This window comes from Hoplias malabaricus, chromosome 4 (genome assembly GCF_029633855.1).
Source record: "Hoplias malabaricus isolate fHopMal1 chromosome 4, fHopMal1.hap1, whole genome shotgun sequence".
In the NCBI taxonomy this organism is placed as follows: Eukaryota; Metazoa; Chordata; class Actinopteri; order Characiformes; family Erythrinidae; genus Hoplias; species Hoplias malabaricus.
The window spans coordinates 4,312,933-4,328,003 of record NC_089803.1 but is presented as its reverse complement, the minus strand read 5'-3'; the positions used below and the strand labels follow the sequence as shown (position 1 = coordinate 4,328,003).

Here is a 15,071-nt window from a genome sequence, read left to right as displayed (position 1 = left end):
ATTTTCTATATGTTTTTAATTTTTTAAAGAAACTCCTTAAATCATACCGACACACATTGAATCTCAAAAGGAGAACTGTTGTGAATTTGGATTAGGTTGAGTTTGATTTGTTCAAAGTGTAAAACTAGAGATTAATGTTTGAGAGAAAAAAATATATTGTCTGTAAAACTGCTTCAGAGCTTTATGAATTTGATTTTGAATTCATCTGGCAGAAGACATCTAGAGATCTAGAGAGATCTGTGCCATATCAAGTTTTTTGATTATATTACAGTTCTGTGCAAAGGTTTTAGGCACCAAAAATGAGATTTATCTGAGCAGTTAGTGTTTATAGTGTCTGCTAAAAAACAAACAAACAACAAAGAATGCCCAACATTTGAATAAAACCAAATAACATTATTCCAGTGAGTGTGATATTCTCTGTTTGAATATGTTGGTTTACCTTTTTCCAAATCTCTCCTCATGGAGTCCATATCATTTGAGGTTATCATCCAATACCTAGTTTTAGCAGTTAATAAATCATTTTTTAAAATAATGTGTGCTGTTTATTTAACACATTCATGCAATCAAGGAAAATCTGAACATCTTTTAAAGCTAAAATCAGGATGGACCTAAGTATTCAAAACTATGGCAAGCCCTTTTAACCTAAATTGACACCAACATTACGAGTCCAAATCTGGACGTGTATTATTGGTTTAATTTCTAGTAAATATAAATAAATAAATATATATATATATATATACACATATCTATAATGTAATGTGTAATTACAGATAAAATAAACTACCTTCTTACTAATGATAATGAACATTACAGAGATCCGTTATTAAATCCCCACTCACTCATAAATAATTATAATTATAGTTAAATTGGAGTTTTGACTGGTAATACCATTTAGTTTGAAAATTCTACAACACTGTTCCTACTAGTAAAAACTCAATACATGCTAATTTACAAGCATCTCTTCTTCCAATCTCACACTTTCTTTATAGTACATTTCAATATAAAAAGTCACCCAATGTTCCTTAAAAAAATATTTATTAGGATTTTTATTTATTTATTTTAGACCTGCTGACTTGATTGTTTGTTTTGTTTAAATGGTTTATTGCTGAGTCAGTCTAAGGACTATTTTCATTCAGCCTAAATATGTATTTCTGGTTTTAATTAGCAGGGTAAACAAACTGCTACGTTACACTTTGCAAAATACAGTTTATGAACTTATTAACCCTTCTCAAACAATGGTAACAGCATTTAATAACCAGGCAGACCCACTGCTCCTTCAAAATTGTCTCTCACACATTGAACCCGTTTTACACTCAGCAACATTTGACATTAAGATTTTTGAGATGATTTGAAAATGAAGAAGGAATTAATGGTGTATTTTGCAGGTACTGTATGGAAGTTCATGTTTGCATCAACAGGTGACATAATGTAACTGCAGTATTCGAAAAAGAATCTGGCATAGCCTCACCACCACCAGTTTATCATGCCTCTGACATGTATGCATAAGGAAATTGTAAAATATGCAAAAACATATATGTTTCTTTCAATGAAGAGACCTCTTTAATATTATTGTGATAATAAGGGTAAAAAAAGAGATAGTAAATAAGAAAAAAGAATAAATAAATAAAAAGAATAATAATAATAATAATAAGAGTAAATAAAAATAACAATAAAAAGCACAGAAATAGAAACAAAACACAAATGCAAAAACACAATTCAGACTCAGCCTGCTACATTGCTAGGTTTTAAGACTAGCTTTAAACATGGCCATGGACAGACAAGCACATAACTTAAAAGGGAGACTGTTCCACAGCTCTATCCCTATCGCCAACAGAACGCAACTTTGAGAGAGGAACTTTAAGTCAATGTGAATCAGAGTGCACTGAAGAGTATAACTGAAGGAGATCACCCAGGTACAAGGGAGCAAGGTCATGCAAAGATTTGAACACCAGCACAACTAGCCTGTACTGTACACGATACTGTACTGGGAGCCAATGAAGATGTTTCAGGATTTAACTAATGTGCTGAGTATTTCATATACTGGAGCCTGTTCAACACTCAAGTCGGGAATCCATGCAGTACAGCATTTCAATTGTAGACAGTAATTGGTTATGGCATACTGTGTCTAAAGCTGCCATAAGACCCAATAGGACAAGTAAATTCAACAACCCCTGATTAAAAGATCATCCACCACCCTCAAAAGTGTAGTTTCAGTGCTGTGATTTTTCAAAGCCTAACTGGAACACCTCAAACATATTAGAATCAATGTGTTCTGTTACCTGGACAGCTACAGTCCATGCTATTATTTTAAAAAGAAATTGGAGATTGGCCTGTAATTAGCCAGGTAATCAGGATCTAAGCCATTCTTGTTCAGAGCAGTGGTAATGGCAACCAACTTCAAAGAATCCAGGAGCAGTTCTGAGGTGAGTGATGCATTAATAACCTGGGAAATAAGAGGGCAGACTGAGGTAAGACAAGCTTTCACCCAGTGAGTTGGCAAGGGGTCTAGTTGGCATGTGGTGGCTCTAGAAGTCTTGATAAGCTGTGAGACAAAACTTTCATGCACAGTAGGTAAAGTGGACAAATTACTGCCAGTAAAATGTATAGATGAAGAATAAAGATCAGAATCAACTGATGCTGAGCTAGGCGGAAATAGAGAAGAGATTGTATCTACTTTTGGTTAAAGAATGACATGAACCGAGAGCAGATTTCTGGTGATAGAAACAAAGGAAAGCATTCTGCAGGATGCAGTAACTTATTAAGTTGCCATGGGCACCATGAATGATCTTGGAGTAATGAATATTGATGACCAAATCAATTAACCAAGCATTGAGTTTGGGTGATTTATGATACTATCATTGAGTTGCTTTCTTTAATTCCCCCTGTGGTTTTGCATATCTTCCCTGTCACTTTGTTGGTTTTTATTGGGAGAATAGTAGAGGAGAAATATTGACAGGTTACTAGGAACCCCAGTGTCCTCTCCATGAATTAAAAAAAGTGTAGACAATCTCTTGAAGAACAAATAACACACAAAAAACTGAACAACAAATCCTGTTTACTCCAGCTGTGACTAATAACTCTTTTTCAACTTTGATTTTTATTTATATAGAGTGTATCCACAGTAACTTACAGTCTGTCACACTACATAAATAGGGCATTGTAATGTTAGGCACTTTAACCCCACTACATTACGTCAACAACAGTGCAGTTCTTGGAGTTGCCTTTGGGACTATTCAGACATGCTAGCTTACACCCATGCCTTGATTTCAGTGCCACTGCCTTAAGATCTGCCTTCATAAGACTTTGAATTGGTTTTGAAATTTCAAGTTCCATTTTGAAATTAGAGTTGTGTGTTTCTCTTATACCAAGGATCATCCCATATGTGAGAACACTAATGGTCCATCTTAGTGGTTTAATTGGTTGCTTAAGAGCATTGCGGAGTATATGATTTTTGTTTGAAGAGTAATTGACCTAGTCCTGTTAACTGTAAAAACACAAAATATATTAAATGACTTGATCATTTCATGTGATTAGTATAGAGATATAAATTTACAATTTGTACTCAGATGTTTCCCTGTCAGACTGAAATTAAATGTATATGTGTTGTACATTATGCAAATTAACTCCATAATAGACTTTCCCCAATTCATTGATCACATGTTAGGACTTAAGGGGAGGAGATTTAGTTACACTGAATCCAGGTTTTGAATTTTGTATTTTTCTTTGGATGTGTCCTGGAGAAACATGCATTTGTTCATATATAAACATGTCGTGTAATTTTGTATACAACATTAGTAAAAACAGACCCAAAAAAAAAAATATATATATATATTTTTGTAAGTTATTTACAAATTTTTATAATTAAAGGTATATTTTAATAATTTGACTTGAATTCTTTATATAAAAATGAACAATTTATTAGAGATAATTGTAATCTGGATCACAAAAATAAATGTTCACTAGTGATATAATATTTTTGATAGCAAGAATGACATTTTCATTTGTATTTCTAATTAGCTACTATTAATTCATGTTAAGGGAAATCTGACAATTGACTAGGGGTGGACGGTATGGCCCTAAAATAATATCACAATATTTTATGTTGTTTTGGCAAGATGACTAAACACTGACAAATACTTCTATTAATTTCAAGAATGTATTTTTCTCATACAACTTACAAAATAAATATCATATTAATTAATTTTAATATATTTAATATATACACATGAACTAGAATTCTCTATTAAAAAGTTTCAAACATTTAGAAAAAAAATGACAAAACATCATATTTATAGTTTATATTGTCAACAACAGTAATTTATTAAGGTTTGGATTTGTATTAAAAAAATATATAAATATACCACACAAACTGCAGAAAATGTAGTGTGCATATAAACAGCAAACACACAAAAAGTAACCTTAAAACTTTACAGTACATAAAACAAATATAGAATAGTTACTGTGCTGAGACTGTAGTTTTTATGCATGTGTTAGAACTCACTGGCTGTGGAAACATTCTAATGGAATTTTTCTCGTCCTCAACCAGGTGCTTCTGCTGAAGGTGGTGAAACAGAGTAGTTGAACAAATTCCTCCCCCTTTGAGCCATTTTACTATGCACCTTATTTCACTATGCATAAATGACTCATGTAATGAAAGTATGCCATATATGTGTAACTGCATGATGTCATTACATAAGAAAGTCAGAATATCACAATATTGATTTTTGTTTATATTGTTTGAAAAGTAATATTACCACAAACAATACGATATGGAGCAGCCCTACAGGTGACCAGCAGCTATGAAGGAGCAGGGCTTTTACAACAGTGCTGCAAATCCAAAATGGAAGAGATGATCATTGCAGCGCAGTATAAGTATGATGTGATTTGTAACATGATCTGAGCTGATTATTTAACTGACCATAAATACAAGGCAGCACTGAGTGTGGGCAGTCGGAAGACTGACATACTAAATTTTATACTACATTATAATTTATTATGTTATTAATGGGTTATTCTTTTACATATTTTTAATAGTTTATGGCAGGTGAATTATAAAGCTTGTTATGTAACCACACAAAAATGGACTGCTGGCATTGTTAATTTTCTTTCCCCAACTATTGAGGGACAAGAACTGCAAAAGTGTAGTTTGACTGTGTCTTAGTACAATTCTCTTGTGTGTTGCAACAGTATGGCAATCTTTAGCTTACATGTCCAAGATTATGGCAATCAAGTAAATTCAGGAAAAAAAACAACCAAAATAATCTACTTTTGATTATGACTGGTCTTATTCAGTGATTTTTTTTCCCCACTGAGGACCACATGCCTCTACTCACCACTGTGTTGTTCAGATGGAGGCTTCCAACCCTTTCTTTAAGCCTATTAGGTACAGCAGATTTCATCCATCCATCCATTATCTGTAACCACTTATCCAGTTCAGGGTCACGGTGGGTCCAGAGCCTACCTGGAATCATTGGGCGCAAGGCGGGAATACACCCTGGAGGGGGCGCAGGCCTTCACAGGGCAACACACACACTCACACATTCACTCACACCTACGGTCACTTTTTTGAGTCGCCAATCCACCTACCAACATGTGCTTTTGGACTGTGGGAGGAGCACCCGGAGGAAACCCACGCGGACACGGGGAGAACACACCAACTCCTCACAGACAGTCACCGGGAGCCCACAACCTCCAGGCTTCTGGAGCTGTGTGACTGCAACACTACCTGCTGCGCCGCGTACAGCAGATTTGGCTGTGTTAATTCTGGCGTCTGACCTACTAAACAAATGAAGAAGATGAAGAACTGATTTTGTTGTTGTGTCACACATTGTGACCTTGGAAAGAAGCTCACTAATAAGTGATGATGAGCAGCTTTATATATTTAACTGACATTCAAACTTCAATTCAAACTTCAAATGGTGCAACATATTAATGCTGGAGCCCAATTAAAGGTAGAACTGAAAATTAAAATAAAAACCTAGAAAAAAAGAAACCAACTTCTGCCTTAAAGTCAAGCCACTTAAAGTGGAACAGAAAATCCAAATTAGAAGCATAGGCTTTTTCTAGCAAAATCACTCATTTAAGTTAGAGCAGGCAATTTCTACAAGACGACAAATTTTACTACTGCACAATTAAATTCAGGTTTGCAAACTGGGATGTGTGGGAATATTTTCATAATAGTGCACATTCGATCATATTTTCCTAGAGGTTTGAGGAGGTTCTTATGCAATTGGAAATTTTAAGGTAATTGTAGGTTTTTAAATTTTATGAGTTTAAGGGCACTTTAGTGCATTTGTGTTTAATGCTGTTCGAATGCCTGAAACTTCTCCCACAGTCTGAGCAATAATAGGGTTTTTCCCCAGTGTGAATACGCTGGTGGGTCCGGAGTGTACTCTGTGCAGCAAAACTCCTCCCGCAATCTAAGCAGTTATACGGTTTCTCTCCTGTGTGAACGCGCTGGTGGATTTTGAGGGTAAAGTTTGCTCTAAAACTCCTCCCACAATCTGAGCAGTGATAGGGTTTCTCTCCTGTGTGAATGCGCTGGTGTTTCTGGAAGTTACTCTGTCTTATAAAACTTTTCCCACATTCTGTGCAGTGATATGGCTTCTCTCCAGTGTGAATGCGCTGATGTAGTCGCAGGTTCCTATGTAAAGAAAATCTCCTCCCACATTCGGAACAGTGAAATGGTTTCTCTCCAGTGTGAATGAGTAAATGGTGTTGAAGAGCAGTGTGTTGATTAAAACTGCGTCCACACTCGGAGCACAGATACGGTCTCTCTCCTGTGTGAATGAGCTGGTGTCTTTGGAGATTACTCTCTCTAATAAAACTCTTCCCGCACACTGAGCACAGATACGGTTTCTCTCCTGTGTGAATGACCAGATGTCTCTGGAGGTGACTGGGTCTATTAAAACTCTTCCCACACTCTGAGCAGGGATATGGTTTCTTTCCTGTGTGAGTTATCTGGTGTCTCTGGAGAGGACTTGGGCTATTAAACCTCGTTCCAATCTCTGAGCAATGATTCTCTCCAGTGTGAATGCACTGGTGAACAATTAGGTCACTCTTCTGAATAAAACGCTGTTCACACTCCAAGCAAGAATACAGTTTATCTCCTGTGTGAATGTGCCAATGTTCTTGGAGTTTGGTCAGTTTAGAAAAACTCTTCCCACACTCTGTGCAGTGGTGTGATCTCCCTTGATGTAATTTCTGTGTTTGTCCTCCTGGGTTATTAGCTTGGAGATTAGCTTGATCAGAGGTACAGGTAGTTTCAAGACAACTGTAGCTTTCCTCCTCTGTATCCTCACATTTAATCTCTGTAGATTTCAGCATTATGGTGTATTCCACTTGAAGAGCTGTAGAAAGTGGACACTAGGCACAACATGTGGTCTGTCTATTCTGGGGAGAGCAAGGAAAATAAATATCAAATTCAAATATCAATCTTAAATATGACAAGCTTACTAAGCATTGCACCAGCAGGAAAGTAAATATGGCAATGACCAAGCCACCTAAGGAAGAATGACTCAAGAATGGATGCAAGAATGTTTTGCCTTTCATGACATTTACTAATCATTTTAACCTGAAATAAAATCAACTTTTTCTCTCAGCATCAAAACAAAAATACTCTCAAGTCCTTGTCTCACTCTCTCCCCCTTCAGTTCACATCAACACTTTATACGCATAAGCATATCTCTACCAGGTGTTTCAAGGCTGAACAGACAGAGGACACTTGTGTCTGTAGCCCAGAGTCAGTCCATGGGGCTTGGGTCTTAGCTTCAAGCTAGGATTAGCAGAACGGTTAGCAGCATGGCTTTAGCCAGCCTCCATCTTGCCTCTGGGGACAGATTTTCCTATGAACAGGGATGGCTGACATTCTAGAAACAGCACAGAAAAAAGTCCATACGCACAAAAGAGACAAATGTAATGTTCCTAAAAGGTACAACATTAGCCATACCACACTCTATGTATATAATTAAAATTATTTAAATGTAAGCTGAGATTTATGGGCAGGACATAATTGTGTCCATGCAGATTTGAATGAGTGGTTAAAAGCTGGCATTTCAAAAGTGTTACTCATTTTCCTGAACACATTCTTTAGCATTTCTTGTGTTTCAGGTGAAAATCACTGTAGCCACACGAGTCAGGTGTTCTAGGTTTCTAACCTATTGGGATTTCTAATGCTATATGAAACTACAAATGTAACATGATTAAGAATATATGTATCTCCGGGAGATCCAAAAAAATAAAAAAAATCAGAGAAGTACACACTCCAGGTTCTATGCTGATGGATGCTGGGTGTTCAAATAAGTTTCACTGGTGTTTATTTTAGCTCAAGATATATGTAAGCCCTTCATTTATAGTAATTTACACACTGTGCTTTGAATTAAAAAGCTAAATCTCCAGAGAGAGTGAAAGAGAGCAAATGAGAGGGAATAAAAATAAAGATTTTAATATTTCTGTAGTTTCTCCTAAAAGAACAACGAGATCAGATGGAATACAAAGGAGACTTTACCCTATGTCTTCTGCTGCTCAAATGTGTCTCCTGAAACTAAAACCTCTGATTGTGGGGAAGTGCAGTCCTAAATTCTGCGCATATGCATGCCTCTGCCATGAGGAGAGAGAGAGAGAGAGAGAGAGAGAGAAAGAAACCTAGCATACAGGACTGAGAAAGTTTGTTTATTTACTCATTTACAGACCCTCATTTTGTCCCATTCTGTTTCTCACATTTTAGGAGAATCACCATTATGTCTCCTGAGCCATTAGAGAGCAAAAAAGGAGCAATAAAAATATTTCCTTAGGAAAGCGATTGAGCTGTGAATAGTGAAACAGAACAGAAACTGATCCATAACCACAGAACACAACTGGGTCTAAAGACTAAAATTGAACAGAGTATAAAGGACTACTTTGTGTGTTATTAAAATAAAAGGGTGATTAAAGCCACGAGGAAAATATTCCTCAATCAGAAGGTTTATTTCTTACCTGAAACAGAATATATGAGACTAACTCACCATTCTCCACCCAACTCTAAACATTACCATCTCCCAGAGTCACAGCTGAGAGCTAACATTAGCCTCCTGAGCTCAGTGTGGACACAGCTCCCACATTCCCCCCATTCTCCACCTTCCTTTCAGAGAGAGAACCAGTCTGTCCCTGTTTCAGAGAGAGACACAGTGTAAACAGTGTGAAACTGCCTCACACACATCTTTACCTTCAGTAAAACCCATCAGACTGGGAGCTGGAGCTGGAACTGCTGCTGCAGGCTCTTCTTTACAGGTTGTTGACACATTACTGTGAGGTGTTTTACTGCCACCCTCTGGACTGTAGTGAAGGTGCAGTCCACCAAACAGCGAGCACACACTGGCTTAATGTCTCCAACCCTGTGACTGTAGGCCACTATTGGTCCTTCATCAGACCACTCAGATTACTGTCCCATCTCCTCAAATTAATTTTTAATCCACAGAGGCTTTTATTCTGGAAAATAAAATAATAAATATATTACAAGTCATTGAATCAGATTTATAATGTAAGGTGCATTAAAAGATTTATGTGCATGGTCCCTCAGAGTAATAGATACAAATAAAAAAAGTATTAAAATTAAAATTATGTTCATGGTTTGGTTTATATTTCACACATGTTAATGTACATTATAAATACCCTATGCTCACAATATTCAATTATTTATTAATTTCTAACACGTATGGACACACACTTTTGAGTCGCCAATCCACCTACGAACATGTGTTTTTGGAGCGTGGGAGGAAACCAGAGCACCCGGAGGAAACCCACGTGGAAACAGGGAGAACACACCAAACTCCTCACAGACAGTCACTCGGAGCTGTGAACCCACAACCTCCAGGTCCCTGGGGAGAATGTAATGTTCCTTTAGGGAACACAACTGGACTTTTGTAGCTTTAGTGGACAATAATGTACCTCTACCATACATTTTTCTCTGAGAGTGCAATTTAATGTCACTATAATGTCTTAAATGAAATTCCGGGTTGTGAGCTAGCTAACAAGTGTATGATTAATGTGTAAAAACTATTGGATGGGATGGATAGTGGTGACTCTGACAGTAATAATCTCCTGCATCTTCAGTCTGGACGTTACTGATGGTCAGAGTGAAGTCAGATCCAGATCCACTGCCACTGAAACGATCTGAAATACCTGACTGTCTAGTGTTAGTCCGGTAGATCAGGAGTTTAGGAGCTTCTCCAGGTTTCTGCTGATACCAGGCCATACGGGGACCGTTAGAATCAGTGTAGACATTAGAGCTGGTTCTACAGTTGATGGTGACTGGTTGTCCTGTAGAAACAGTTTTCACTGAAGGAGTCTGAGTCACAGTCACCTGACCACTGGACCCTAAATTAAAATGTAAGTGGGATGTAGGATGAACACATAGAACATCAAACTGAATGAAAAGTAGATACATTGGTTTAAATTGTAATACAATCCAACATTCTCATCACTGATATATCATTAATATATATATTATAATTTTAATTGTTTTCTTGTATTGTTAGTTGCTAGTAAATATACTATTTAATGTCACTATAATGTCTTAAATGAAATTCCGGGTTGTGAGCTAGCTAACAAGTGTATGATTAATGTGTAAAAACTAGAATAACCAGTCATAAAGAATCTTTAACTAAGATTTCCTATGTTTCTGTTTCACAGAGTCTGACACCCAACTGGAAGATGACTCATCCCACCTCCCCCACTCAGTACCTCAGAAAAGCTCTTCAGGTCAGTCATTTTGAAGTCAGGACTCTGTGCAGGCTAGTCAAGTTCTTTCACACAAAATTCACTCATCCAAACAGACAGTCATCCCCAGACAGAGCAGGAAAACAAGGCAAAAGCATGACAAATTCAACGATTTGGATGGGTGACAGATTACCTATTTATTCATTCATTCATCATCTGTAACCCTTATCCAGTTCAGGGTCGCGGTGGGTCCAGAGCCTACCTGGAATCATTGGGCACAAAGCAGGAATACACCCTGGAGGGGGCACCAGTCCTTCACAGGGCAACACAGACACACACACACATTCACTCACACCTACGGAGACTTTTGAGTCGCCAATCCATCTACCAACGTGTGTTTTTGGGCTGTGGGAGGAAATTGGAGCACCCGGAGGATATATATATATATATATATATATATATATATATATATATATATGAGACAATCAAGAGAATATTCAAAGGACTACCCAGGAGAACTAAAAGTTCCTGAAGACTCTACAGAGATAATATCAGGCATGGATGGTTGCCCAGATGGAACAACAACAGAGAAGGGAAGAGGGTTGCATGTCATCTCTTATGGAAGTCAATGCATGAGCCACAGAACAAGCTGTTTCCTTAATTCTGAAAAGGTTTCCAGAGCATGGTGACCCCCAAATGCACAAGGTTCTTTTCCTGGTTTCCAACATCCTGCTCCAAGCCAGATTTCAAACCTTTGATCATAACTTGATGACTGCTTTGGAAATGATGAATGGACACTTCTATTAAAAATAATACAAGCTTAACTGATAAATGTTCACTATAATTAACACCCCTAATGTTAGTGTTTTTTTTTTGTTAATCATTGTGTTATTAGTGCCAGGGTTTGCTTTATGAGTGGCAGTTGACAGAGTAATGGCAGAACAATTATATGTCGAGATGATTATGAACTGTGTTGGCAGTCTGGGTGAGTTTTGGAGGTGAGATAAACTCTTTGGCTGAGATGCATGTTGATAATGTACACTGTGAGGAGTTTTGACCAACCTATGTCAGCAATAAAAATAAATGCAATAACTCAAGTGAATATATGAGTTGTACAAGAGGCCTTTTGGTCTCCAAGAGGCACCACATTTCAGCAGGAATATGATAATATACCAGTTAAGGCATACTCTGCATCAATCTATCGGCTCTATGAAAGTTCATTTGACTGACCAAGAAATCTACTTTCATAGATGCCAGCATAACATGTTATCTTCTAAATTTTAAACGAGTGTGTTATCATGTGTATCATCCTCCCCCTCAGCACCTGCAGTAGGGTGCAGCTGCAGCAGTGCAGTCTCTGTGCAGTCTCTGACTGAGGGAGGTTTTTGTACGACTCTATTTCACTGTGTGAACACTCTGGTGCTACTGATATAGTGGTAACTCTGACAGTAATAATCTCCTGCATCTTCAGTCTGGACGTTACTGATGGTCAGAGTGAAGTCAGATCCAGATCCACTGCCACTGAAACGATCTGAAATACCTGACTGTCTAGTGTTAGTCCAGTAGATCAGGAGTTTAGGAGCTTCTCCAGGTTTCTGCTGATACCAGGCCATACGGGGACCGTTAGAATCAGTGTAGACATTAGAGCTGGTTCTACAGTTGATGGTGACTGGTTGTCCTGTAGAAACAGTTTTCACTGAAGGAGTCTGAGTCACAGTCACCTGACCACTGGACCCTAAAGTAAAATGTAAGTGGGATGTAGGATGAACACATAGAACATCAAACTGAATGATAAGTAGATACATTGGTTTAAATTGTAATACAATCCAACATTCTCATCACTGATATATCATTAATATATATATTATAATTTTAATTGTTTTCTTGTATTGTTAGTTGCTAGTAAATATAAAACATATTAGAATCCACTACAATTACAAATCACAATTATTATTATATAATTATTAGTCTTCCATCAGACATGCAGACTCCCTAAAGAGTTAAAATGCTGTGTTACCTCTCGTCCAGAGCGCCAGTGTCCAGATGAAGATGGAGACCAAAGTCATGGTTGCTGTGGGTGAAGTTTGTGGGGCAGCAGCTCTCAGTCATGAAGTGTTAAACTCACAGGACTATAAACACTAGCAGAGCACTGAAGCATGGGCTCATGATGCAAAGTGGACCCTCTCTATGGAAATGCCTCAATCAAACACCTCCATAATAAACACATAAAAATGTTTAGATTGTTTAGAAAACAAGGTTTAGTTCAGAGATAGATCTTCATTTAGAAATGTTAGAGTTTTATGAATAAGTTTTGAGAGTAAAGTGTGTAAACCCCTCACACACAGATTTTACAGTGTTATCACTAACAGTGTGATGAGTGATGTAGGTTTATGGACAATGACTCTTCACTGAAATGTAGCACTGTGTCACACATTCAGTGAAGGAGCAAAACTCAGTCTGAAAATGAAGGGACTTTTATTCTGTTTAAACATGAGACTTATTTAATCTTTCTCATCACTTTTACTGAAAAAGACCCACATACAGTAAATTCAGACTAACACTGTGTTACAATTGTATTTTAAGAGTTTTAAAGTTAAATATAAATAACAAATACAAACCAGAGTTATTTTTCTAAACTGAATGTGATTCATTGTTTTAGTTTGTAATTCAAATAATGTCACATTTATATAAAACATAATGTAAATGAACAGACAGGTTTATTACATATAACATTAAAATTAGTGCTTGTGTCACAGTAAGAGTCTGGATTTTATAAACATTGATATTCAGTAATAAACTCCTTTCAAATTCACACTGATTTGTGCTGAGAGAAATATCCCCAGCACTGATTCAGATCATGATGGGCAGGTTGTTTGGGGTCAGTTTGATTCCTCCGTATGAAGACATTAACATGTTTTAATTACAGTTTTAAAACAGTTCTGAAACAGTTTTAAAAACTCTTCATCTGAAGATAGTTAAATTAAGAGTTAGGAAAGTTCTCCCAGTGACTACGAATGGACCAGTCACGTCCCAAGACGTTCAGTACTGGTCCAGTCTGGCCTGACCTATATTAGTCCATAAAAAGACATTGTCAGACACGGTGGAGGACCATAGAGTTGGACATGTTGGAGAAGTGTTGAGTCGGACAGGTCTGAGAACCCTCAAGTCGGACAAGTTGACTAAATGAAGCTGAACATCTGGTGAAGGTGCTGCTCTATTCTGGGAGAAAGAGGACGACTCAGGACTGTTCATGTAAATCTGAGTTTCACCTCACTGCTCTCTCTCTCTCTCTTTACTGGTGTGTGTAAAATGCTGTGTAGAGATCAGTTGTTTGGAGCTTGGTTTCAGTTCCTTAGTGCTGATGAGAACTGTCACAGTGTCATGGTCCTAGTGTTTCATTTGTTAATTCATTGTTCATTCATTCTGTTTTTGGTTCTCAGAAATTTAGAACCTATTTTGATGCCATAATTGAAAGCCTAGCAGAATGGCCATAGAATGAGCTTTTAACAGCCAGATGAGGGTTCGGGTCTGAAGTGAAGACTCTGGGCATTCTGTCAGCTCCATGGTCTGGAGCCAGACCATGGAACCAGAATTCTTGGTTTTAATGGATTGTTTAGGATTCACTAATTAATTTTCCTACTCATAATCATTGACAGATTCTTCATTTGGTTTGCATGAATGGTTTGTCAGTGACAAACTTTTAATCCCATATTGTCCATTCTGCTTCCTATGCTCAGTGTGTTCTAGTTTACTCATGGTACCAAAAACCCATCAACTGACTTTAGGTGATCAAGATTTCTCTTCTGCTGCTCCATAGCTGTGGAATCAGTGTGGATGGAAACCCTCTGACCTCTGGGTTTAGTCAGAGTCCTGGGCTTCTGCAGAAGGACACTGGCCTCTACAGCTGGAGCAGCACCCTGACCCTCCAGGAGGACGAGTGGATGAAGAAGACAGTGACCTGTGAGGCCACCAAAGGACGCCAGACTACTGTCAGTGAAACACTGAAGAGAGATCAGTGCACTGGACAGTGAGGGTCCACACCTGTGTTGGAGCTGATAGAGCTCCTCTTCATCTTCAGTGTGTTCAAACATGTCTCTGATTAATGCTCAGATCTTCACATCAGCTTCTGGAGCAGCTCAGTACAGAGTTACACTCTCTATATATACACTCTTACAATTTGATTGTTATTGTTCTGTTCTAAACTCCAAATAGTAACTTTTTTTTTGTAATTCAAATGCTATTGAATTAATTACAATTACAAAGAAATGTTAAAAAATAAAGCATTTAAATGAACACAACAATCTTTACTCAGTTTATGATCTTTATAAATAAATGTTATACACATGTTTTTACCTCACCAAGTATGTTTTTTTTTT

General features: G+C 37.4%; 1 protein-coding gene, 1 pseudogene and 2 gene segments (V, D, J or C); 1 reads left to right on the top strand and 3 right to left on the bottom strand.

The window, feature by feature from the left end:
- Positions 1-15,071, bottom strand: part of LOC136693905 (Ig kappa chain V-III region MOPC 63-like) — a 344,864-nt gene that overhangs the window by 146,333 nt on the left and 183,460 nt on the right.
- Positions 1-15,071, top strand: part of LOC136693904 (Ig kappa chain V-III region MOPC 63-like) — a 226,150-nt gene that overhangs the window by 174,009 nt on the left and 37,070 nt on the right.
- Positions 4,318-9,334, bottom strand: LOC136693901 (zinc finger protein 436-like). Of its 2 annotated transcripts, none has more exons than XM_066667147.1 (2): positions 9,203-9,334; positions 4,318-7,392 (listed from the first exon to the last, which is right to left on the bottom strand). In XM_066667147.1, the coding sequence occupies exon 2, from the start codon at positions 7,324-7,326 to the stop codon at positions 6,265-6,267; it is 1,062 nt and encodes a 353-aa protein (XP_066523244.1). In that variant the 5' UTR covers positions 7,327-7,392; positions 9,203-9,334; the 3' UTR covers positions 4,318-6,264. The 2 variants fall into 2 exon arrangements, with proteins under 2 accessions (XP_066523244.1, XP_066523245.1); XM_066667148.1 differs by lacking the exon at positions 9,203-9,334 and adding an exon at positions 8,507-9,169.
- LOC136693907 (immunoglobulin kappa variable 4-1-like) lies at positions 12,096-12,804 on the bottom strand (annotated as a pseudogene).